A 25,749-nucleotide genomic window follows, 5' to 3' on the forward strand; every position below is an offset into this window, starting at 1 on the left:
AAATTAGAGGTTGGCCAAGATTACAAGGATGCTTTCTTGCGGAGAAAGAGGTAAGGGAAGGTGAGTATTTACAATATTCAAGTCCCCTCCCCCACCCCCCGGAAAGTCCCCTTTTGAGGGGATGTAGCTGAGCTAAAAGCTACACTACTCACACACACAACCCTATGGTGTCAAGGCTCGAACCCACGACCTCTTGGTTAGGGTGGGTCATGATGAGCTTAGCCACTCGGGCAAGTGCCCACTAACTATGCAAGGTTTTTCAAAGAGATAAGGCACATATAAGGGTTTGGAAATTCAAGAGGCGAAAACATATCTTATTTTGAAGATGGATAGATTGATCACCATCAGATTTGGAGGCTTCTTTTAATCCCTAATTGCTTTTTTTTATGCGTTACATATGATCGTTTTTCATAACCCATGCGTCACACGGGTATGTGCACTAGATTCAACAAAAGGACTATGCAATTTATGCAAACAGGACTTTGGCAGATCAACACAACCTGCAATCTTACTATATAATTCCAAATCAATATTTACGTCTTCATCATTACCATTTGTTGAGCAGCAAAGCTTTATGTGATGATATGACTCATTGTTTTGTGAGCATGGAGGCGGCCTCTCAGAAACATTGTAAAGAGTGTGTGGTTTTCCCACTTCGTATATAATAAGCATAAAATGCCATGTTAGCCTCTCTTTTTTGGAGACTAACTCATCCAACCATCACTAATTATGTAGCTTCCAATTATACTCTAGATGTAGCCACATAGCTGAACTATTATGATGATAGATTCAATCTTTTTGTTGAGAAAGTTCATATAGTATCTAATGACAGCAATCCGGTCCAGCGGCTGTAGCTAGCAGAGTTCGAAGTCCTCATCCTGGAAGTCGAATGCCTTCACCGCTACATGCTTGTGGACAACAGATTTAAATCGTATCAAGATGTGAGCAGTGAAATCCCATAGCTTCCAACTTTTCTATCTGGAAGTTCCCATAAGAGAATCACACAGTTGCAGCTTGATAGATCACTATCATGATGTAGAACTTGCACTCAACACTAAGAGAGCAAAATGCTATAATACAAAGTTGTCCATAATATGAGCAATCACATCCGTCCCATCAGAATGCATCCAGTAGGACTTCACCTGCAGAGTGGCATGATATATACATAAGAAAACAATGCTGGCGTCCATCAAACAATCTCCACTAGGAATAGTACAAGTAGTGATGATCAAGCAACTACCGAAACTGCCAACATGACAATCCTCATTATACCTACCACATTATAAAGGCACTTATTGCAGGATGTTTCATCTCTTTTCAAATAATGTTATATTGCAAAAGGAGACAATTAGGCAGCAAGCACTGTAATATGCAGGCCTTTGTTGGCCTGCAAAGCAGTCAATGGCATGTTAATTGTCGAAGGATGACGATGGAGAAATGTTGGGGCAAAGGCTTTGTTTCAAGGATACATACGATGATGGAGAAAATGTGCCAGCATAAGAATTCTGGGAAGCCCAGAGGGACACAATTGGCGCAAGTGAGAGTAGTAGCAATTAAACCTAATTCAAACAAACAAGCTCATCTAGAAGATGCTCTACAAGCCTTTGAAGCTAAACGATCGGCTTGGATTGTTCAGTGAAACCTTGAAACTTTGTAATAGTTTCTATGAAACCCAGAAACAAATTATCAAACCTGTCGTAAAACCCTAATCTTGAAAAACTTCAAATTTGCACCAATCTGCCTTCCATCACTTGCATCAAAAAACTTTGAATTTGCATCAATCTGACTTTCACCACTGTGAGATGCATAGGACCATCATTAAAAGCTCAACTTATAGTTAGGTGAGCCTTCAAACATTAAATAAAGTATATAATTTGTAGAGAAAAGTTTCCAAGAATATGCTTGAGCTTGATTCCGAAAAATCCAGTATGTAAGTGCTCCACAGACCTGTATACTGGTGGTAAAGGAATTGGACTCAGGAGGCACGAACCAGTCTCCTGCACCTTCTAGACGCCTATGACTATAACTATAGATAAAGAGGGGAAAAAAGGTTAGTAACTGTTTATATTTATGTTTATGTTTATGTGTACAACTGCATATTATGTGGGCATGTACATATGATTCCATGTATATACATGAAACATAAGACATGTCTGACAAAGGCATTTCTTCGAAAAGCTTCGAATCCAGTAGCAGCTGAGACTCTAACCCACTTTGCAGATACAAGTGGAAATCAAGAGCACAAAGGTGGTTTTTCACCAAGGGTCAAAACTCAGCAAGAAAAGATTCACCCAATAAAGAAATACAGAGGTCCCTTTTTTTTTCCCGGAAGAACAAAGGGAGATGTCAAACCAAAAGATAGGGAAATCGCAACCAATTTGGGGCACTATGCTTGTCAAATCCCCGCAGGATCACCTCGTAGAACGCTCCTGGTACAAGACTCGAAACCTGCAAACAAACCAAAGAAACATGAAGGGGGTGGAGGCCTGACTCACCTCCCAACCTTGACAGCCGTGGGCAAGCCCACAAGTCTTGGCTATCCCCACCGAGCCACGAGCTGAGCTAACTAGATGGACGTACCGACCAATCTCTACCACATGACGTCCCATACCGCCACGGAGCTACCCTCGCGGGCCTCGAGACTGCTACCGGCCTCGGCTGCATAAAGCAGGTGCATGTCTGCACTAGATCCACGCTCCTGACCATACAGCTCTCACAAAGACACGCAAGACTCTATGAACTAATGACTAACCTTGGCCACCCTTTTATAGGCTCTTGGTTGGTCATCGGGCGTGCACACTTGGGTGCCCGCCCATTAGTCTATCCCTAACTCAGCTCGCCAATCAGCCTGCCTAGCTCCAAGCTTCCCCAAACCTCGAAGCTAGTCTTGTGTGCGTGTAGCACACAGTAGATACACTGTGCACGTATGGGACGTCACGTGGTAGAGATTGGTCGGTACGTCCATCTAGTTAGCTCAGCTCGTGGCTCAGTGGGGACAGCCAAGACTTGTGGGCTTGCCCACGGCTGTCAAGATTGGGAGGTGAGTCGGGCCTGCACCCCCTTCATGTTTGTTTGGTTTGTTTGCAGGTTTCGAGTCTTGTACCAGGAGCGTTCTACGAGGTGATCCTGCAAGGATTTGACAATGCCACCATAAAAGTCCCGTATGAGTGGAGGAGAAGAAAATGTCATGGTTCGACTCTCATAAATCTGCTGCATTTTGTTTGCACAGCTCTAGAAGATCCCTGTATATGGGCCCAAGTGGCCAAAAGAGTATGCACAATGTCACTCCATGTACTGCCGATAAACTGGGTGTCATAAACATGAATACCCCCGAAGGCCTCTGAACACATGGTCTTCCAGATATGCCATGCCAAGATACTAGCAATAATCTCCCATGTGGTGTCAATACTCAACGGAGGTGATGTGTATCGTAGCTGAGGGATATCCTGAAGCAAACATCTCTGAGCTATGCCCCTACGGACAAGAATAGCAGGATCTGCATCACTGCCCTTAAAAGAATCTGTGGGCCAGATTGAGTCAACCATGCAATAGCACCCCAAGTAATATAGATAGGATCACTCCAAAAATGCCCAACAGCTGGGCTATAGATACCCAAATCCTCTGTGCTCCATTGCAGTCCCATAAGCAATGATACACTGTCTTGGATGGAGTTGGGCATCTAGGACAAGAAGGATCCATGCCAAAAATAGATCTCCATCGGTTGGTGGGCAACACTCCATGTAGAAACAGCCACAAGAAGTGAGAAATCTGGCTCTCTGCCAGAATCGCCTCTAAATGGGGGGTGTGATGTCATACGCCTCCCAATGAGGCCTAAGAGTGGGAACTCTCTGTCTGGGTCTGTCCAAGCATGAGCAACCTGGCGTTATGCAGTGTAGCTGAAGAAAGGTATGCTCCTCATGGGGTTAGTCACATCAGTCCATTCCCACTCATCAAGGTCCCAAGTAGATATCTGATAGGGCATCCACCATATAGCCAAAGGCACCACAAGGCATGAGTAACCATCACTAGGGAAGGGTCAGTATACGAATGATTTCCCAGAGTGACCCACTACTCACAAAGCAAGTTGTCATCACCTGTACAGAGGTCTTTTGAAACCAGTGTGACTGGACACAACGAGTTGCGACTTTTTGTTTGTGAGAGGTCACAGACATTCAAAGCCCGGAGTTGGTGACAACACCAACAACAGAGATTCAACCAACTTCTGTCTCAGAGTTCACCACATTTGTGGCTATAAAACAAGAAGCTCCAGCTGTATTAGAAGTTCCAAATGAGGTGATACAAGATCAACCAAAAAAGCGGTCATTGTGGATATGAATAAATCAGGTAACATCACAATGCTAACCCCTACTGCATGAGCCTACGGTACAAAGTGAGGGCTCTCACACAAGTGAAATAATGGGAGAGGAGAGAAAAATATTTATTGTCAACACACTATTAAGTATAACAACATTAAAGACCTTGCATAGTTCTTCATGTCCACAGCCTTGAATGTCCTAGACCCTTTTCACTGTCAGAAATTGTGGTGAAGGGCGTTGTGTTTTTGAGGGGGGGCATATAAGCCTTGTCATTTGGTGCATATGTGAAGGTCTATAGGGCCTTGATTTAAAGGATTGCAAATGGTGAAACAGGTGAGAGATGTAACTGACGTGATGTCATGAGCCATGTGGGCTAGATTTTATAATTCAAGCAGCATTTCTCAATGATATGCAGCTGCACTGCACGATTGGACCACAGCTAAAGGTCTCTTTTGAGATAAAATGAAAACCATAAAAGAATCAGGGAAATGTGTAAAAGTGACCCTAAGCCCCCTAACAATTTTACATAAGCTCATTCGCATGCACAAAAAGGCAGTTATATGTATAAATTGAAAATCAGCATGTGCCTCATCCACATGGCTGCATCAGCAGTGATTCAACCTTCATCAAAGGGATCATATTCAAAATGGATATCGACTCTGGAGAAGGGGAGGACCACATGAGCCTTGTGATTGGGTGCACATGTGTGAAGGTCTATATTTTAAAGGTTAAATTGATTGGATTTAGTGTAAGTAAGGTGGTGATTGTAAATGGTGAAAAAGGTGAGTACTTGAGGATGTAAGCGATGTGATGTCATGAGCTACATGGGCTAGATTCTAGGGTGATTAAGGGAATTTAGGACTTGTGATTGAGGAAATCACAGAGATAATTTGAATCTAGATGCTTCCTTTCGGAGCTATATAATGATGTATTTCAAGTGTATTTGGAATGAGATTAGTGCCCTAGCCTTGGGTATACTCTTGTTCATAAGCTCTTCCATTAGCATTGTTAAGTGTTAGACATCCAATTATTCAATCATGAATTTGTGTATGTTGTTTGAGCCTCCTTAGCTCCAAGTTTTCAACTCTCACGAGGATAAACTCTTGGCTGTTCATCTTAGCTACTTTGAAGACCCTGTAAGAGTCATTATATCATATCCAATGCCAAAGAAAGAAAATCAATCACGAAAATGAGAACATACCTGAATCGTGCTATGTGCATACAGCTTTTGTGCACTTCTTGCGAAGCTCACATGAACTCGTTGCCAAGACAGACGCCTTAGTCCAGATATCATTTCTTCTGCACAGAGAGAAACCCGTGCTTTTTTAGGACTTGATAGGAAAAAACAAAAGGGGCAACTAAAGATAAGATAGAATAACCAGGTGCATAGATCACCGAAAAAAACCTTCCTAACATCCAAGGAGAAATTTGTCACATGCATCCAAGTGAATTTCATGTGTCATGACTAAGGGATTACCCAAGGTTAGGGTTTACCAGGGCGGCATGCCATGTGAGCCCTTTTGATAAAAGGGCACAGGTCACAAAGTCACATGAGCTAGGGTCGAGCAGGGATTGCAAAAGGAGTAGATTAATTTCACAACTATGAAGGGGAGCTGCATCACCCAAAAGCATTGGTGTCCAAGAGTGCATTAGGGAACAAAAGCCGCAATATAAGGAGTCCGTATGCATGAGGTGCAGACTAGCCAAGGAAAAGGGGACAAAGCTCCCCTTTCAGAAAGATTAAGCAGATCAGTCCCAGACTGGGGGTTGCACCTAAAGAGGTATTACAGAGCCTACCTTCGACTGGATCTAAAGCTGGTTTCCTTGCATAATCAGCACCATCTGTCTCTGCGGGAACATCTTCTATATGAACAATATGTGGGTACTTCATATCAACAGCTTCTTCTTTTATCTGCCATAAGAAATACAGATGCACAGCTAGATTAATAAACTCACATGGCTGTATTAGGGCTAAGGATTCTAAGCTCATAACTTGGTAACCTCAAAACTACCTCATGGACCTCACTTTTTCGCCTGATTGTGGCCGTTCTACAGCCCACCATGTCTAAGCAAGTCATGGTACAAAGCCTAACGACATAACACTTGAAATGCAACAGACCAGTACGAGAAAAGCATTCAGCTGTAAGGGTGATTCAACCAAACAAAGGATACGATCAAAGTTAACATTTGCATAAGCTACCCGGCGTTGAAAAGCCTTTAATGCAGATCTGTTCAGCCAAAAGATAGCACACATTCTAAAGTTCACAATGATAACTTCCTCTCAACCATGCAACAAGAAACTATGTTATCTTGACAATATAAAAGCTGCAAATACACTATATAAAAGGAAAAATGTTGCTTAGCACACTGACTGGAATTTCCCTTCTGCACAGTCTGTGACCATGCGTTGAAGAAGTGGAGCTTGTGACTCATCACCATCGGTGAGAAACAGATGCTTTCCAGTTCTCCCCACTAACCAATGCGCACTTGACACTGCTACTTTCTCCAGGAAGGTTAGCCCACCTAAAATTGGAAGCTGTGGTTCCAAGTAAATCTGAATGAGGTCAATCAGAATGATTGAAACAAGCGCACATTTGCTCACACTGTGCCATTCATCTGAATAAACAGCAAGGGACACTTTGTAACAAGGGAGCACAGACTTTGGAACACTCAAAACACTTGACTATTAACTAAATTAAACACAATCCAATGTTACTGAAAAAGACAACAATACCAAAACCATCAACATAACACTAGTTGTGAAAGTGATCCCTTGAACCACTAGATTGCCAGCACAACGAAATGAAATGAATACTTTGAACAAACTTTACTCTGTTGTTGTGTCGTTGAAGATCCAAAAGTTCCCAAATCTCTCTCTTCAGACCTCTCCAAAGTACCCAAAAGACCCTCCAAGCAACAAAATTCTATTTTCTACCGGTCACACCTAGAAATCTTGATGGAGATTTGTTGCAGCTTTGCCCTTTTCTGAACAGTTCCAAATCAGCTCCCAATCAGGTCTTGGACAGCCAGCCTTGGAGCAACTCGACCAGCCAATAGGGCTTTCCAGGCAGCTTCAAATCAGGTGGTGCAGCTGACTGCACGTATATGCAACCAAAAGCAGCTCAAACAGCACTAGGGCAGCAAAAATGTAGAGATTCTACAAATCCACAAGGGTGGACACGCTGGTGATAGAATTTCCCAGCAACCAGGAGTAAAAACAATGAAGGAAGAGAGAAAAGAAGGGTAATTTCTCGTCATTTGGCTTGGAGGTGTGGTAATGGCAAAACTATGAAGTCTCTGCTTGCCCAAGCAAGAACGATGGGAAAAGGCCCATCATGGCTTGTTGTGGGTAGTGGATTCCGATGTGGATGTATGTGACACAAAGAAATCTGTGATGGCTCTCTGTGAGGTGTCCTATCGGAGCCGGGGCTGTCTCAGCATACTCCCTCAACACTACATCCCTGTGTCGTCTCAGCTCCATCAAGTACATGCCCAAGCACCTCTCATCCTCGAACTGTATCACCCGTGTGACTGGTCCGAATCCCTCTCGGAAGGGGCAGTGGAGAGAGAGAGAGAGAGAGAGAGAGAGAAATGAAATGAAATGAAATGATATATTAACGTCTTCAAAAGGCCATAATGACCTATGAGACCAAAAAGTTACATCATGGTGGATCTGATACAATGTCTGGATAAAAAACCAGAAAATGAAAAATAAAGATGATACTACTCGCACCTAGAAAATGAAACTAGAACTGGAAGGTAAATAGAAACCCTTATAGGGTGTGAATATAGTGAGGGGGAGGGTACGCTATGGAGGTGAGTGGAGTACAGTGAGGGGATACAATATCATGTGGGACGGGGGGGGGGGGGGGGGGGGCACACTATGGAGGTGCCTCCATCTCATAATATGTGCCGCATCGGACGCTGGCGGATCTCCTCAATATCCTCTGTGGTCAGCACCCTGACTGGGTGTCCCGCATGTCTCGCAAGAATAATCCGAATCCGCCGCTGCAACCTCCATCTATGCTGGGATGCCCTCCTCCGTAGTCGTGGGCGTCTGGACCACCCAATCTCAACCGCACGATCAATCAGTGTACCGCTGGTGTGGGCGGTATCCATGTCCCGCTGCTGCTGCTGCTGTGGTCCATCTGGCGCAGTGATGGCTGGGTCTGATCACAAAACCATCTGCTGTGAGCTGAAGAAAATGCTCTCTGTAGAAAGCCATCTTCGTGCCCAGCTCCTCAGTCGGCTGTATCCATGTCCTCCTAATGTCCAGTTGAACTAAATCTTGACGGATGAGTCTGGTAATCTATGTCCGTGTGAGAGTGAGAGAGGGTGCCTCCAGAGAATACTGGAAGGGAGGCAATCTGTCCATGCTAAAACCATGTGCCTGGAACCAAGATGTCATCTGTCCATACCAACAAGCCGTGTCTCCCTGTAAAGCTAACTGTCGGGAGGACTCAAGGGCGAGGCGTGCATATCTGTCTCGGGGGAGATCCCACAAGCCATGTATGTAGGAGACTGATCTCGTAAGAGCCTCAATCACCAGAGGGGCAGCCGCCAGCTCTGCTCGAATAATCTCATGAGGTACCAAGCCTTGGCTCTAATAATCCTAGCAATCATAGATACCAAAGGCCTCTCCATACCTCTCCACCCGCCTGCGCTGTGAAGGTCACCATATCTGCACTCCATAAAGCATAGCTGATGTCACTAGAGTGTCAAAAAGCCAAAGTTTCGTTCGAGGTTCTTGAAACTGAACCTGCGAACACATCCTCTCCAAACCACCCAGGGCTGCATGTGCTCTAGTCAATCTAGTCTCTGCTGCTCTGGCGGAATGAATTTTTGTGAAAAAATTACTTGATCGCTCGCTAGGAAATCTGTATCTTTTATTTATCAATTCTTCTCTATCGGGGAACGCCGCATGCAAGAGAATGACAGGCTACAGCGACGAGGAACCTGCATCGGCCCTAAGAACTTGGAGAACCATGTAACGGTTTTCCAGGATATCCCGGGTTTCTGCTTCACCCTCTCTCATCGGTGAAGACGATGCCGTTCGCCCGGCGTGTTCCGGACACCTTGCTCTCGATTTTGGGGCATCTTGCACTACTCATTTACCTCGTTTTGCTTCCTGTTTGCTTCCAGTGTTTGCAATGGAAAGAATGGCTTAAAGTTCCCTAGATTTAATTGATAACGGTACTGTGGGCAATCTGCCGCCCGTCAGGGATTCCGGCCTATGGGATAGGATGCCTTCGATCAGGCCGATGCCAATTTGATTGATAGCAAAGCTGCCGGAATCCGCACTAGAGGCCATAATTCTATGCATTATTCCGCTTTATTGCAGATTATTCCTATGAATGCTGATAGATTGGGTGGCCATTACTTGCACTAGGGAACGGGCCATGCATCATTCATAAGGGCCAATGGTTTGATCGATAGCAAAGTAGTTAAAAAGGAGCGGTACTCGGCAGGAATCGGTTAGTTACAAAGGTAGCAGAAAACTACAGCTTCTACACGCTCCACAAGCCTTTCCCTCTGCACCTATTAACCCAGCAGACGGTTCACCTTTTCTCGCAACCCATCCCTCTTCTACGAGACTTGCCTTCGCCAGCTGTTTGGCATTCGAGAATGGTAAGTGAGATAGGCAGTATGGTTTTTTACGTCCAAACTGTGCATCACGTCGAACGGCTTGCAAGCCGCAGAAAAAAGGCATGGGTTGTTTCTGAACCGGTATGATAGTTGTGCACTGGTGTGACATCCCAGACTTAACGAAATCGGATGGCGCATGGCTTTCATCCATGGATGCAAAATTCCAAGCACTGAAACGGGCAGAGAACGGAAGGGGCGCTTTCATCAAGTCCTTGTAGCAAAGCTCGGCTGGCCTCTGGAGCATGCAAATCTCTGTTCTATATTCCTGCACGATCAAAGTGGCATTCTTTCTTTCACCTGTACAAGTGAATTTTTACTTGTAATGGAGTAGTCAAGATACCAGTAAGGAAAAGAAATGTCACTTTTCTGTTAAGCAAAGAAAGTGACATTAAAAAGCTGGTCTGTCGCTAGGGAGGCTTTCAGTCCCCAAACCTATGGCAGTGCGCCGGGGGAGTCTCTGTAGGGGTAGTGCAGTTGGAAGGTAGAGCCCCAAAAAAGGTCCATCCCCGAACCAGTGGCAATGTTACGAGTATCTTGTTTGTAGCTGGGAAGGGAGAGCGCCTTGTCGGTCCCCAAACAAGCAGTGCTGGCGAGAGCGTATTGTCGGTCCCCAAACCAAAGGCAGTGCTACTAAAGGAAAGTGGCGGCAGTGGAGCGCCTCTTTCAGTGCATTCGAGGGAAAACTCGGCACATGGCCTTACAGCAGTGCACAAGCCCATCCCTAACATTCGAGCATAGCAAAAGCGTAGCGAGTGCGGTAGTGAGAAAACTTCCGTCCCCAAAGGCAAGCTACCTCCTTTAGGTTCCACGACGCCTTGAGAAGCGCTACGCACTGAGGGATCCACAAATTTGGCCTAAAAAGATAAAATTCCGTTTTCTTTACATCTATATACGAAAATTCATTCCATTCATAAAACGTTCCGAAGGTTGCGAAAGCGCGCTTTCGTAAGATTTCAGCATTTTTGGAAAATCTTTCGGGTTAAACCTGAACAAAGAGAAGGGAAGAAGGGGGCATCGGAAGAGGTCCCGCCCGCTCCGCGTTGTTCTCCACTTGTGAAAAAGCATCGGTATATCGGTCATTACATGACCTTGATCGCTACACTTGATCAGATACATATTTTCTGAGATAGATGCTAGGATAAAGCATAAAGCTCTTTCTCTGCTTCCGCTCCTACTCGTGCTGGGAAAGTGCCATGTTATTTGGTTGGTGAGAGGCGCCGGCTACAGACAGAAAGATTTCGATACTGGCCCCCTATAGTATAGCCTGGTAATAAAATTGACGTATATAGATGCGCCATTCGTTTAGCCAGCTTCCAGTCTCTATTCACTTTGCACAACCCCATCACCCCCTTATAGAGAAAAGGGTTGCAGGGCTTCATTCGGGTCAGTAATACACCCATTCTTGTTTCGGATTAGCTCAGTCGGTAGAGCAGTGGACTGTTAATCCATGGGTCGCAAGTTCGAGTCTTGCATCCGGAGAAAATAACTGAAACAAACATGAGAATTGATCAACTAGAGCTTTTAAATAGGCCCGCCCTCGAGACGGTGGTAATCAAAAAAAAGCCGTATAGAAAAAATGATAAAAATGGTAAGTAGATTGAATGGCGGGTATTGGTGAAAAGCCGAGGAAACAACGAAGAGTTGCTTGCTCTGGGTATTGGTGCTTTTATAAGACGTGATGACCCTATCGGTACCACAAGAATCTGGGCATGGCAACTACGAGACAAAGATGCCCAAAACGGATTCTCAATGGGATTGTTGACCAAGTGTCTCTCTTGCTCGAGAACAACAACGGTCTGCCATTCCTCGGGGATCCCCCGAACCACAGCTCACGAATGGTAGCATAGGATGGTAACGGCCTATCAATTTACATTGCTTTGTGCTTTGTTCGGCTTTTTCATTGATTTGAAAACTCGGTGGAGAATTCGGTTTAGTTTACTTCAATCAATTAACCTTCTTCCGAGTCCAGTGAAATTATATGGACTTCCCTTCAATAAGTATACCCGAACTCAATGATCGAGAATACATGTATGTTATGCCTCGTAACAGATACGATACCACCTTCTTTACGCCTCTTTCCTTCTTTCTAAAGTGTCTTATTTGTTCGCAGTGTGGCATCTCTTCCGTGTCGGCATATTCTGAGAGAGGATCCTACGCTTCCGCATCTTTCTAAACCGGAATGGGTAAGGAGAGGAAAGGTTGCTTCGGCGAAGGGGTTCCTGGAACAGATCCAGTGGAGACGGGGCCTGTAGCTCAGGGGATTAGAGCACGTGGCTATGAACCACGGTGTCGGGGGTTCGAATCCCTCCTCGCCCACAATAGGGAGAACAAGAAGTCACTTTGGGTTTTGTCGATTCGCTTCGTGACGATTCTATCGAGAAGGACCGAAGCTTGCTCTCGAGGCAATTATTTCAAAGACTTCGAATGCTAAGCGTATTCCAGGGACTAGACCATGACATTTCTCAGAAGCTCCGAGCATAGGTGTACCGACGGCATTCAACATGGCCTCTATTTGTTTGATTCCTTGAATCTCTACTTGTTCGATTAGTCCATTCGAAGGGGTTAGGACATGTGGATTGACCGATTTCTCTCTTCCCAATCACGATCTTGCCTCAGAAAGTCAGTCAAAGCTTACTTTGAATGGGGAGAGTGGCCGAGTGGTTAAAAGCGACAGACTGTAAATCTGTTTAAGGTTTTCTACGTAGGTTCGAATCCTGCCTCTCCCAATAGGTTAGGTATGAAAAAGATTGTAGCTTTCACTGTTAATGGATAGCAAAATGTGTATCTGATGCTTTGCCTAGGCCAGAGAACCCAACCCGCTCGTACCTTCCTCTTCCATGGAAATGAAACGAATTGACCTTTCCACTCCCTCAAACCAACTTTCCTAAGGAGGGCGCCACCCTGGAGGGCTTTTGGGCAACCCCGGTCTTTCGGTATAGTGAATACACCCCTCCGTCCGACCTGATTATCAGACCCCGTAAACATATTCATGGGATAGGAGGACCCAGGAAGGGCGTCCGAGCCGGGGATATTGGGGAATGAATCTATCCGTGTGTCCACGGCACACAACCGTAACTAGAGCGGGAAGCAGCGGGCGGGAGAGAAGGGGGCGGACCCCCACCCCGAAGTGAAGAGATTCAATGAGACCACTCGAATACATAGACAACGTGCCATTTCATGGTGACTAGGAAAAGCGGGGAAAGGTATAAGAAGAGGAAACTAATCGACGAGAAACTAATAGCTAGTAGCAACGACTTCTCGGGATCCATTGGTTTGTATAGAATCCATCTTTTAGGCGTATCGAAATACATTATTTTCACCAAGCGTATATAATAAAATAGAGTGACCCCCTGTGTCCCGGGGTACCTAGCCCCCCCCAGAATCGCGGGAGACAGTCGCCCATCATACGGCTCACCCACTCAACTTGCTTCGGATGTTAGTTCTGAATCGTTCAGGTTCAGATAACTTCGTTGGCTTTACGAACGAAGGAGCGGAGCAAGAAAGCGCCAAGCGCTTTCTAAGCGATGCCCACTTCAATAGATTGGTACCTCATTCTCGAGGACTTGTTTTCCTCTCCCATCCGCAGGGTCTTCGGCTCTCCCCCTTTATTCGGAGGGAGCAGGGGGGATACCGGGAGAAAGGGCGAGCCTTCTTATCCTCACCGTTTGATCTCCTTCAGACCACCTACGGCCCTGTTCGAAAAGCTATGCATCCAAAGATTCACAAGGATCGAATCCCCTGTCTGAACTCTGTCAGACGCATCCAATGGATCCAACAAAAGGGTTAAGGAGAGTGAATACGTAGAGTATAACTCAACAAGGCTTTTAGCTATTTAGGCCCCTTCCCAGCTACCGGATCACTGCTCCAGTGCTGCTTTCCCCCAAATGAAACCAAGACAAAGGGGTTCCTTTTAGGTAGGCAGGTACTATGGACCTTTTGCCGTCCATCGCAGAGCCCGCTATGGGAAGAGCGCAGTAAATAATCAGGGGAGGAACATTTCTATACGATTGGTAGGAAAAGAAACAGATACGTATAGATAGATGGATGTATCTATATCTATCTACCTATATATAGCAACGCTTTAAATCCTTGCGCACCTCTCCCCACAAGCACTCCCGGAGACCTGCCACAAAACACTGTCGGGCCCGGAAAGCGCCCTCGGTCTCTCGAACTTGATTAACTTGGCCAAGGAATAAGGCATGTAGGGCGCGAAGCGCCTTTTCTACGCTTCTCTAATCTCTTGGCACTTCACTTTCCAAGACGAATTGGCGGTTCCTTTCGGATGGACTTCGCCATTATTCCCTAAGGGCTGTATTATCGTATCGAGATGCCGATTTGTTCCCTGTCCCCAGTGATATGGGTAATCTGCTCCGTCCGGCTTGCGTTGTTCCGATCACCGGCAGGGGGCACTTCAACAATCACGCGTTGTAACTGGGAGTCTTATCACACTGAAGGGTACTTCGACAATCTGATGAAGTACACCGGGCATCCCACATGATAATGGACACCACCTAAAGAGCTATGGCTCTCCCTGCTAATAACGATACTCCTTCAAATAAATGTCTCTACCTTTAGTGATATCAGTAATTCTGCCGATAATTTCTTACGCTCTAAGGTCTTTTCCGCATGAGAGAGGGTTACCAAAATGTATTGGCGAACACTGCTTCGTGAAAGGTGGCGGGCTTTTACATGAAACACACGTGATTGTGAAACTAAATAGAAGCAATGAATAGACCCTATATACTGCAAAAACAGACCATTTACCGCAAACGATTTGGAAAAAATCCTTAGGATCGTCAGAGCTGTTTTTACTATTTCCAACGGGAGATTAAATGGGAACCACGCAAGACATTTAGAACAAAACAAACGAACAGACGATTCGCCGTTACCAAGGTTAGCGGCGAATCGTCTAAAAGGAACAGAAACACAACCATCACCATTGCCATTAATCCAACCATCAACACTACCGTACTTATTGCACACGCTATAGCCAATACTACTCAACAATTTGCTAGGATCTATAGATCGAGGCCTATGGAAGATACGAGGATTATTAGTGTTAGTCTGCGTATCGTCATCAATTTTTGTCTGTGTTGTCTCACAAGGGTTGCCAGTGGTAGTCTCAGTCTCCGCATAATAATAACTGTCCTGGACCTGGTTCTCACCAGCTCTATAATGATCCGCCAAAACTCTCCGATAATTACTTTAGCAACTCGGACATATGGAATTCACTTAAGACTAATAAGGCCACCGCCAATGATGACAAGGATGAGATAGAGGATTACGATGCTGACAGCACTATTGATAATAGCATTCCCGAGGTTAGATACGACCCCGACCACAATTACATGGATGTTCACTGCAACGACGAGGCCGACCCTGGTACGCCCCTCCTCGCCAATGTCGGTAATGACTATGATTTCCTACAGGACTACAACAATGATACTACCACTAAGGTTGATAAGCCTTGCTGCATTCACGATACCTGCTCTAAGGCGGAGGATAATAAACCGTTCGATACTGATTTCTCACATGCCTACTTGGATGATACTAGCTCTAAGCCTAGCTGTACTCACGAAGCCCCCCCTAAGCGCGATAAGCTGATCGATGTTCTCAGTAGTCTCTTCGACCAAAGAACCGATATAAGCGTGAAGATAGAGGGTGATAACACTGCCCTTGATTCCGTAGTTTTTAGTTTAGGATCGCACTCTCGGCTCTCGGGAACTGCACCGATAGATATCTAGGGATGGAAATCCTCGATATCACCTCTTGTAAAGGTGAAATCGAAACTAAAGGCTCGTAACCTCTCATTAAAGGCCTTGCGCTCTTGTTCAAAGGCCAAGCGCTCTCGATAAATGTCCATACGCTGCTTTTCACATTGCGCCTGGAAGGCCCAACGCTCATCATCTAAGGCTGGCTTTTCGCGTTACCTAGACCACAGGGCTTAGATCCTGAAGAGGTAAGCCGGAGGGAAGTCCCTAAGAGAGGTCGGAAGAGAGAAGGTGGTAGGGCCAGGGAGTCCGTGCAATCTTAAGAGAATTTAATGGGGAACCAGTAGAATTATATGTGGCATCTTTTGGCGAAAAAGTCGAATAAGGAATAGTCAAATTAGTTGGTCCAAAAGGAAGAGTAAAATTGACAGGAAAAAGAAACCTTGAACCGTGGTTAAACCTTGAACCAAGTGGGTCCCCCAACAACCGCCAGTATAGCCAGCTTTTGGGAGATAGGGCCCCTGGAGAAATTTGTCTCCACCCTGGGGTGTGTGAGACTCACCCGTCCCAACGTCATGTTGTGTACGATGTTGCGGTTCATGGTTTAATTTGTGTTTGTTCTATATACGAGATTTTTCAAATAAATGGCACCGTTTTCCCGTAGCCATGACCTGTAGCCATCCCTTGCCCTACCTGTCAGTTGCGGATAACGGGAATCGAACCCATATCCTCTGCTTGGAAGGCAGATAATCTACCGTTAATCTATATCCGCCTAAGTTTTGTTCCCGAAAGGAGGGGTGTTATACAGAGATCATTCCTATAATACGAATAGGCCGAGGCGCGGGCTTGGCCTTCCATGCAGACTTTGCCCCGCTCAAGTACCTAGTAGAATGCAAGTGATGGATCATTCGTGTTCAATTCATTTCATATACGATAATTCATGGAACGCTATCGATGAAAACTGCCCGTTCGTATCTCTCCGATGGCTCGCTATCGCTTTTCGGTTGGTCGACTGAAGGGCAAATCTAAAGTTAAAGATCTTTTTGACGTTAAGAAAAGTAGTTAACTGTGAAGAAACCCGAGATGGGCTTATATCAAACGCAGATGCTTGATGCATAAACCCCGTAGAAATCCTTCTACAAGATAGAGGCAAACTACAGCTTGGACTTGGACTTGGAAGTCTATGCGGGGTACGACTGCACCCAAAGCACAAGGAGCTTGTGCCCCCATAATTGTAAACAGAAACTGAAGGGAGGGTCTCCGGTGTCTCAAATCACTTGAATCCCCTGGGTTCCTAGTCTAACGTTACCTGTGGAAATAGCAACAAAGTGTGCAATGAATTTGTAACCATAAGAGGGACCAAAGAACGTGCAATCCGGGCTGCTTTTTCTAGTGAAAGTGCTATTCGAATCTTGGGCCGCAGGCTGCGCATTTCGAACGGAGTGCGGCAAGAATCTCATCGGAAAACAAAAAGCTATGGATACAAGAAAGGAAGGGAATCCCACGAACACACGGGAATGGAAATTTGAGAGAGAGAGAGAGAGAGAGAGAGAGAGAGAGAGAGAGAGAGAGAGAGAGAGAGATATTAAGTGTCTACTAAAGACCCAATGGGCCTATGAGACCAAAGTGATACAATAATGTCCATGGCATATCTCATCATGGAATGGAAAATAAAACAGAAAGAAAACATAAACATCGCTATCTCACTGGGGTGATACAAAATTGTCCATGGAAACTCATCATGGAATACTAAGAACATAGAAACATGAGAGCAACATCAGCTCCGAGTAGATGGTATACCACTCTCCAAAATATCAAGCATGGGGCTAATGAGTATGGCTGAGAGGTCTCCCTCAGCTATGTCACGTGGAAAGGTAGCTCGATGGCGGGGCAGCATGTCTTGGATCTTGGATCTGGAGCTGATGAGGTGATCGTGGCCGATTGGGGGGGGGGGGGGGGGGGGGCGCCGGGGGCGAGAGAGAGAGAGAGACCCAGGCTCACATCTATTCTGATTTTCTGATAAACCACCCACACTTAGGACCGGTAACGAACCCAAGTTTTATATAGAATTCATAAATTGCATCAAAATAGCCTTTCAAAAATCAAAGTCACCTGTCCGCTTCCTCGGGATCCAAGGTGAGGTGTTGCAACTGTAACGAAGTTCACAGGTTGGAGACCCAAAATTGTTCCATTTGAGGGATCCAATGCAATGTTCTCATCATGAGGTTCATTGGTTGGCAGACAACTACTGTCAGGTGGACTGTAAAGTTGTCCTATGGCATACCTTGCAATCAGCCCACCTAATGAATGCGCAACAAAAGAGATCCTTCTCAGTCCGGGTGAGCTGTCAATAACTTCTTTAACCTGTATAAATACATGCAAAGAACATGCATGCAGGTGTCACACACAAATGAATTCAAAGAAAGATGGCAAGAAAAGAGGAGAGAATACACACTTAAGTTTAGGACCTCATGTGCAAGCTACCCCTATACGCCCACAAGAAGCATGGCCACTACATAGAAAATCAAAAAGTAAACACTACAAGGAAAAGGTGACTCAACCTCCTCTGCTAGCCGATGGCCCATCACATCAACTCCATCAAATGTCAAAGTTGCAGCATTGCAGGTACTGCCTGAAAGTGAAAATTTCAAGTTTTTCATATCCTGATACTACAAATATTGTCAAGGTCAAATGGAGATAATAGGACGGAAGGTAAAGAAATATATCAAAAACTTACAGTGCACCAAAACCTCACTTCCAAACCTTGACTTGAACTGATCAGCTCCAAACTTCCAATCGCTAGCACTGCAGAAAAAACACGTACATGAAACAAAAGCGTCCAAACGAGCACCATATGTTTTGCCCTAAGCCATTTTTAAAGAAGTGTCACTATATCAGTAGTAAAAGTCGGATCTGTGGACTTGGGAAAAGTGTTCCAACAAAGATAGGGCCAAGAGGGGACGAGACCTTAGCCCTGACCTGATGGGTGCAGCCAAGCAGGTCACTCACTACAGACATGCCAACATGGCCCTCTTGCACTGTCCAGCCTGCCCAGCCTGCCTTGTGCCTGCAGGCCTCTCGACTCTGATGTAACCAGACCATAGACCATAAGGCAGGCTCCAAGCATGGCAGCATGCCCCTAACAGAGAACAACCACTCTCGGCGCCCTCTCACAGCCTCAAATGATCATCACATGCCTAGCAATCATATAATGTGAACACTTTTGAGGTGGTGTGTCACCATTTGGCCACCCAATTGGTCCACCCGTGCTTTCTCATCATGTATGTACATTGGACTGGTGTCCATGCCAGTTGTATATGCCGAGGATTGATGCCACTCATGTGATACTGTGGAATTGGCTTTCTGTTGGGACTTGTGCCTTTGTGTACATGCCCGGAAATGCCTAGTGGATTGGTGTTCCATTGGGTCTGGTATCTCGTATACTTGCCTGGAGCACATCTATTTTGGTATAGTGTCATGAATGGGGATCGTCACGACCCTGTGTTTTTCTCTGGACAAGATGCAGGTGTGCACGGGGACATGGTGGACAGTGTGAATGGCATCAGGTTGCAGTGAAAAAGGAAGCCCATGTGTGGACAACCCCAAGTGTGAAGGGGGACAAAGGTTTAAAAACCTTTAAAATCTTTATAATGCCTTTTATGGAGGGATCGTGGCCCATATGCTATTATGGGGGGGGGCCACGTGTGTGCTTTTTGGAGAAAAGAGGAGATGCTGGCTGGACTGCGCTGGCTTTTCTCTCTCTCTCTTTCTCTTGCATACCGGCAAGCTAGAATGTGTGGCTACGCAGGTCTGCAGGGATAGGCCGGCGGCTGCAGGATAGGAGGCGGCGCATGTGGAGGTAGCAGGCTAGAATGTGTGGCTACGCAGGTCTGCAGAGATAGGCCGGCGGCTGCAGGATAGGAGGCAGAGCATGTGGAGGTACGTGGGCTGTAGAGCCAGGGATTGCAGCCTACGTGGCACACAAAGGGGCTGGTTTCTCTTGACATAAAGGTGGACAGGGGCTGGTTTTTCATGAACATAGACATCATGTCGATGGCGTTCAACTGATGGAACTTTCAGCTTCTCTTTGCTTTGGATTCGGGACTGTTTTGGGACAGTTTATGGGCTGTTTTTGCTTGGCTGCAAATTCAGCTATGTGCTTGGGTTTTTGGCTGCAAGTACAGGTCATTTGGTTATGTTTCTTGGCATGGGAGTGTTGCAAGCTCGCATGGCTGCGTGCTCATGGAGCAGATTGTTTTCTTCCTGCTAGAAAGGAACAGTGGGACCTACAGTTATGGGCATCTCTATGTTGCCAGATGTTTCATGAGGGAACAGGTAACTAGATGTATGGAAACAGGACAGAAGTTTCAAAGGGAAACAGGCCTAAGGGTTTCATGTGGAAACAGGTCGTAGGTTTCTCGAGGAAGCATGTTTTTGGGTTTCTCCAGGAGATAGGTCACATGCAAGCAGAAGGTACAGGAATGGACACATGTATGGTACAGCCTTGCTACTGATTGGATAGGGGACAAGGAATCCATGACAGAGATGGATAGTACCCTTGAAAGGTAGAGAGGGTTGGTACAGGTGTGTCGATTGTATAGTATGCTGTGCTGTGATACGAGCTCTCTTCTGAGAGATAGTTTGGGAGTGTGTGTTGTGATGCAGAAGCACTCGATGTGTCAGGGTGTGATGCTGTTCATAGGGTGAGAGGCTATGGATGATTGTGGCAGCCCTAATCATGGGAGAAAGCTTCTGTATGCAGACTCAATGTGTGGGAGTGTTCTGATATGAACAATGGCTGGATTTGTTTGTGGATGCCGTGTGGACAAGAAGCCATGATGCAGATTCTTTGCAAGCTTCAGGAGTTCTACTGTGTCGGCTGAGTTCCCAGCCTTATATTGTAATCAAAGCTCTTATAATCAATTAAAGAAATACCGCAAGGGGCACCACTGCGATTTGGGGCCAATCGGTGTCCGTGTACTGATTGCAGGAGCACTCTAGCTCCCCCTGTTTGTCTTCCTTTTCTAGGTCCTCAATGGCGTTGAAGTGTTTTATGTGCGAGTGTTTGTTTCACCGCCCGTCAGGCCGGTTTCAGGGATTGTCCATACCAATGTTGCATTGCATAGCATCTTTATGTGCTTGCTTGCAATTGAAATTGCATGTTGTTTTCATGCTCGCATGACCAATGTGTAGTTTCGGGTAAAGGGACGCCCGCCCGTGAACCATGCGTGTGAAACTGTCTATTGACATGGTTATGTAGCATCTGACAGGTGGTAAGTATTGGTCATAAACCTAGTCTAAGGAACTAGCACTAATTTATAAGTGAGTGTGTATACACTTCATTAAGTTTTGGGCAACCAAAACTCACTTATAAATTATGACCAGCCTTGTGTTCACACACACTGATGTCCCGATGCCCACTGCCCAAACCTTATACCCTTTGTACAAAGGAAGTAACCAACCATGTGTCCGTTCTAGCTTGCACCACAAAGTACCTACCTGACACCTAGAGTGGACAACTCACCACCTCACTCTTCCTTCTCTCTCTAGAAGTAGGCGCCTCCACTTTGGCTATATTTTCTACACTTTTCTCCTTCCCAACTCCATATCCAAGCTTGATAGGGTATTTTTCCAACTTCCAAGAGTGTTTCCAAGTGTTGTAAACTCTCCTACACACTTCCAGGAGGAGGAGCAACTGAGGCATCTTGTGGGTCAGCTCTGCAAGTACAACCAGTCAGCAAACTGACGTGGCACTGCCACGTGGCACAGGTGACGTGGCAGCTCACACGTGGTATCCATGGCTGCACAGGCTGGACTGCAGCTAATGTGGCACCTGGCTGCAAGAAGCGTACGTGTGTGTGGTACACCTAGCTGCTAGAAGCGCACATGGCTGGGCTGACGTGGCTGACTGTTGGTACACATGGCGACTGGCTACACAAGCACAGGCGCTGCCACGTAGGTAGGCATGCGCTCACAAGCAAGAGAAAGGGAGGCAAAGCGATGGGCAACCGGGCGGCAGCAAAACACGCAAGGAAAAGCGCGATGGAGAAAAGCACCGGGCAACCAAGTTTTCGAAAAAAAAGAAAACGCTAAAGCGCTACGTTTATTTATATATATATATATATAAGAGAGAAGAAAAGGTATTCGAAAGAGTTCTTTTGAGAAAAGCACTTGTATTAGTTTTTCTTAGGAGGAAAAGCATAGCTTTTCACCCCCAAAACTTGTATAAATAGAGGGCCAAGGCTCTTGTGTCCCACAACACAAACTGGGTGAAAGTTTGAGAAGATCTCCTCCACGTGAAGCAAGGAGGCATCTTCTCGGGAATTGTACAAGGGCTACGCCAACTTCAAGTGATAAATAAATACCTGCGGGGGCGCCACGCTTTGGGGCCAATTGGTCTTTTGTGCAGGAGCACTCTAGCTCCACTTATTCTTTTTCTTCTTCTTACAAGTTTATTATTCCAGTTCGTAAAGAGTTTTAAGTGCGATTAAGTGTGCTCACCGTCCGTCAAGTTTCTAAAGGCCTGTTTCAAGGTTCCATTGCCCGGATTCATCATCAACTTTTTCAAGGGGCGAACCTGTGGTCAACACATTTAATTCTATGGCTAGAACAAGTGAGGAGATGAAGGATTTATCTTCAGAAGAGGATGACTACTTTAAAGAAGATGACGAAAGTGAGCAAGAATTACCTCCCAATGTGCCAAAATTTGAAGATGATGATGCCACCTATGAAGCAAAGATGCAGAGTTTGATGGAGGGATTAATGGAGCTCGCGACGGACTCACGTTTTCCACAAAACTTCAAAGCTGATTCTCAACCACAGAAGCAGGGGTCCGAGAAGAAAGCCAAGCCTAAACATTCGTCTCCCGTCTACCCAAATTTTCAGCCATACCCCAATTCTTCTTCTTCTTTTCCCCCACCTACCCATGGAAACTCTTTTAATACTTCTCATCCTGGTTATTTTGGCGGAGGCTCTGTCTCTTCATTCCATGACGGATGTACCCAACATGGGCATGACTGGGAGCTATGGTATGCGACCAAGTATGCATGGAGGTATGTATGGAGGTATGCCAGGAGGTATGTATGGAACGTATGGTGGTGGTGGCGGAAGTGCTTTTGGTATGCCTGGTATGGGAGGTGGTATGATGGGCATAGGATCTAATGTTGTGGGCAATTCTTTTCTCAAACCACATCCATATCATAATCTTGTTCTGAGCGAGAAGCCAAAAGATTAAAAATTGGGTGGTGCTGCAGTAAAGTTTGATACTTTTAGTAGTGCAAAGGATCATTTGAAGGCTCTCACCTTCATTCAACAGTTTGATGCGGCATTTTCTGGTGGTAACTTCACAGAGGCATCAAAGGTACGGAAGGCAACTTCTTTCCTAAAGGAAAATGCTCTTCAATGGTGGTTGACACTTCTTCATTAGGGAATAGCACCTAGCACTTGGGTGGAGTTCAAGCAAATCTTCTCTTCTTTATGGTTGACACCAACTTTTGAGGTGGATGTTATGACAGCTTGGCATCTATTAGATTCCAGAGATTGTAGCAATCTGGAAGAATATAACAAGAAATTTTGGGATGCTTTGCTACCGGTCACATCCTTTAGGCCCATGTCACTGGTTGAGCAAGTAGAGACATATTGTTGTGGGTTATCCAAGGAGCTTCGTGACTATTGCATTAAAACAAAGGTCGTCTATATGACTCAAATGATAGAAAATGCTCAAACTGGATATGCCATGCTTACTGGTCAGATGTCAGGATTTAAGAATCAACGTCTCTTCTCAAAGAAAGCATTTAGAGAGACAAAGGAGTCAAAGGACAACAAAAACACTGAACCACGAGAGAAGGGGCAATCCAAGAAGAGGAAATTTCAACCCTTACCTCAAAGAACAAATGAAGAAAAGAAAGAACTTATAGCTGCCAACAAATGTTTCTCTTGTGGAGAAGAGGGACATCATGACTTGATAGGGTTGAAGCAAGGGGATGCATCTTCAGAGTTGTGCAGAGCATGGGGAAGACCTCGAGATCAGGAGGTTTTGATCTTTTTCGATCTTGGGACTCGTGCAAACTTCATCACCCCCGAGCTTGCAGCAAAGTTGGGCATCAAACCAAAGGAGATGGGTGTGTTGCATGAGGCTACTTTGGCTTGTCCTGGACATTCGGTTGAGGTTACACCGATCATTGGGAAACTGCGTCTTAGTGTGCACACTTACACGGATAGAGAGGATGATTTCTACATTATGCCGTTGGAGGGTTGTGATGTTTTGTTGGGTATGCCTTGGTGCCATAAATTTAAAGCGGTAGTAGATACTTTCAATAGGAAAATTTCTCACTCACAAGAATAAGGAACACACTCTTGATGTAAAGCTTAAAGGGGAATCTATTCCTGTTGTATCGGCCTCGGCCATTTCTCGTTTAATAAAGAAACACCTTTCTTTTTACTTAGTGTTTGTTAAAGAGAATCAAGATGCCACAGATTCCAACTTGTCTGAGCTGAACAAGGAAAGAATAGATTTTCTAAAAAGTTTTCAAGATTGTTTTTCAAAGGCTTTGCCACGGGAGTTGCCGCCTGCTAGGCCTGAGGATCATGGGATTGATTTGATTCCTGGAAGTTCACCACCGAATAAACCACTCTATAGGGTGAGTGCAGCCCAACAAGGAGATTATGAGCCAAGTGCATGATCTGTTGGACAAAGGGTTGATTCAGCCGAGCTCTTCGCCCTATTGTTCACCAGTGCTTTTGGTACAAAAGAAAGATGGTTCTTGGCAGATGTGCATTGATTACAGGGCACTGAATAAGATTACCATCAAGAACAAATTCCCTATACCACGAATCGATGATATCTTGGATCGGTTACAGGGAGCAGCTTACTTCGGTCGCATTGATCTGAAAAGAGTGGATATCATCAAATTCGCAAAAAGCCAGAAGATGTGCACAAGACAGCTTTCATGACAACTATTGGACTTTATGAGTTTTTGGTCATGAGCGACAACAGGATGATGGATCGAATTTTCCAATCACACCATGCTTTTGTTCCAATCACACCATGCTTTTGTAAACACCTTCTTTGATGATATGATTGTGTTTTCTCATTCAGAGAAGGTCGCGAGCATTTGACCAAAGTGTTTGAGGAACTCAAAAAGCATAGATTGGTTGTCAACGGAAAGAAGAGTGAATTTTTCATGCAGGAGATTCACTTTCTTGGGCACATAGTATCTAAGGATGGTGTCAGGATGGATCCAGCGAAAATTGAAGCGATAAAGAATTGAAGCGATAATTGAAGCGATAAAGAATTGGCCGGATTTGCAGACTATACATGATGTCAGAAGTTTCTTAGGACTTTGTTCATATTACATGAGGTTTATCCGATTCTTTGCAGAAATTGCTTCACCTTTACATCACCTGACCAATTTCGATGGACAGAGAAGGAAGTGGAAGCTTTCAACAAGCTTAAGGAAAAGCTAACCATTGGTCCAGTTTTGGTTCTACTAGATCTACATAAACCTTTTGTGGTACAGTGTGATGCATGTGGGAATAGCATCGGAGCTGTTCTTATGCAGGATGGACATGTTATTGCCTATGAGAGTAGAACTTTGTCACCAGCAGAAAGGAATCTACAAGTATATGAGAAGGAGCTTCTTGCGGTGATTCATGCTCTTTCTACTTGGAAGAATTACCTTCTTGGGGCTGATTTCATTGTTCAGAGTGATCATCAGACTCTTCAATACTTCCTTACTCAAACGAAGCTCTCAAAGAAGTATATGAGATGAGCAAACTTTGTAAACCGGCCTTCGGAAAGCAAAGAGCGGTGAAACAAACATTTGCACATAAAACACTTCAACGCCATTGAAGACCTAGAAAAGGAAAACAAACAGGGGGAGCTAGAGTGCTCTTGCAAACAGTACACGGACACCGATTGGTCCCAAATCGCAGTGGCGCCCCTTGCGGTATTTCTTTAATTGATTAAAAGAGCTTTGATTACAATATAAGGCTGGTAATTCAGCCGTCCCAGTAGAACTCCTGAAGCCTGCAAAGAACCTGCATCTGGCTTCTTGTCCACACGGCATCCACAAATA

At 45.3% G+C, this 25,749-nt stretch overlaps 1 protein-coding gene and 4 non-coding genes across 9 annotated transcripts in view; 3 read left to right on the top strand and 2 right to left on the bottom strand.

The window, feature by feature from the left end:
- Positions 1 to 482: 482 nt before the first annotated feature.
- Positions 483 to 25,749, bottom strand: part of LOC147638504 (lipid droplet phospholipase 1-like) — a 52,991-nt gene continuing 27,724 nt past the window's right edge. Inside the window, exons 2-11 of one of the 5 annotated variants that reach the window (XR_015265893.1) lie at positions 18,411 to 18,478; positions 18,235 to 18,305; positions 17,786 to 18,037; positions 6,689 to 6,852; positions 6,489 to 6,544; positions 6,329 to 6,381; positions 6,114 to 6,228; positions 5,811 to 5,929; positions 5,518 to 5,615; positions 1,092 to 1,142 (exon numbers count right to left, since the gene is read on the bottom strand). Coding sequence is in view for 3 of the 5 variants with exons in the window: in XM_086798420.1 (XP_086654546.1) it covers positions 1,071 to 1,142; positions 5,518 to 5,615; positions 6,114 to 6,228; positions 6,329 to 6,381; positions 6,489 to 6,544; positions 6,689 to 6,852; positions 17,786 to 18,037; positions 18,235 to 18,305; positions 18,411 to 18,478 (949 nt within the window). In the remaining 2 variants the exon portion in view is untranslated. The other 4 variants (XR_015265894.1, XM_086798420.1, XM_086798423.1 and 1 more) reach the window with 4 other exon arrangements.
- Positions 11,369 to 11,441, top strand: TRNAN-GUU (transfer RNA asparagine (anticodon GUU)). The gene has a single exon. It is a non-coding gene; the product is annotated as a tRNA-Asn (tRNA).
- TRNAH-AUG (transfer RNA histidin (anticodon AUG)) lies at positions 12,205 to 12,278 on the top strand. Its single transcript has one exon. It is a non-coding gene; the product is annotated as a tRNA-His (tRNA).
- TRNAY-GUA (transfer RNA tyrosine (anticodon GUA)) lies at positions 12,606 to 12,688 on the top strand. The gene has a single exon. It is a non-coding gene; the product is annotated as a tRNA-Tyr (tRNA).
- On the bottom strand, positions 16,375 to 16,445 carry TRNAG-UCC (transfer RNA glycine (anticodon UCC)). Its single transcript has one exon. It is a non-coding gene; the product is annotated as a tRNA-Gly (tRNA).

The sequence above is a fragment of the Cibotium barometz genome, chromosome 5, assembly GCF_041138505.1.
Source record: "Cibotium barometz isolate CiBa-2024 chromosome 5, ASM4113850v1, whole genome shotgun sequence".
Lineage (NCBI taxonomy): Eukaryota > Viridiplantae > Streptophyta > Polypodiopsida > Cyatheales > Cibotiaceae > Cibotium > Cibotium barometz.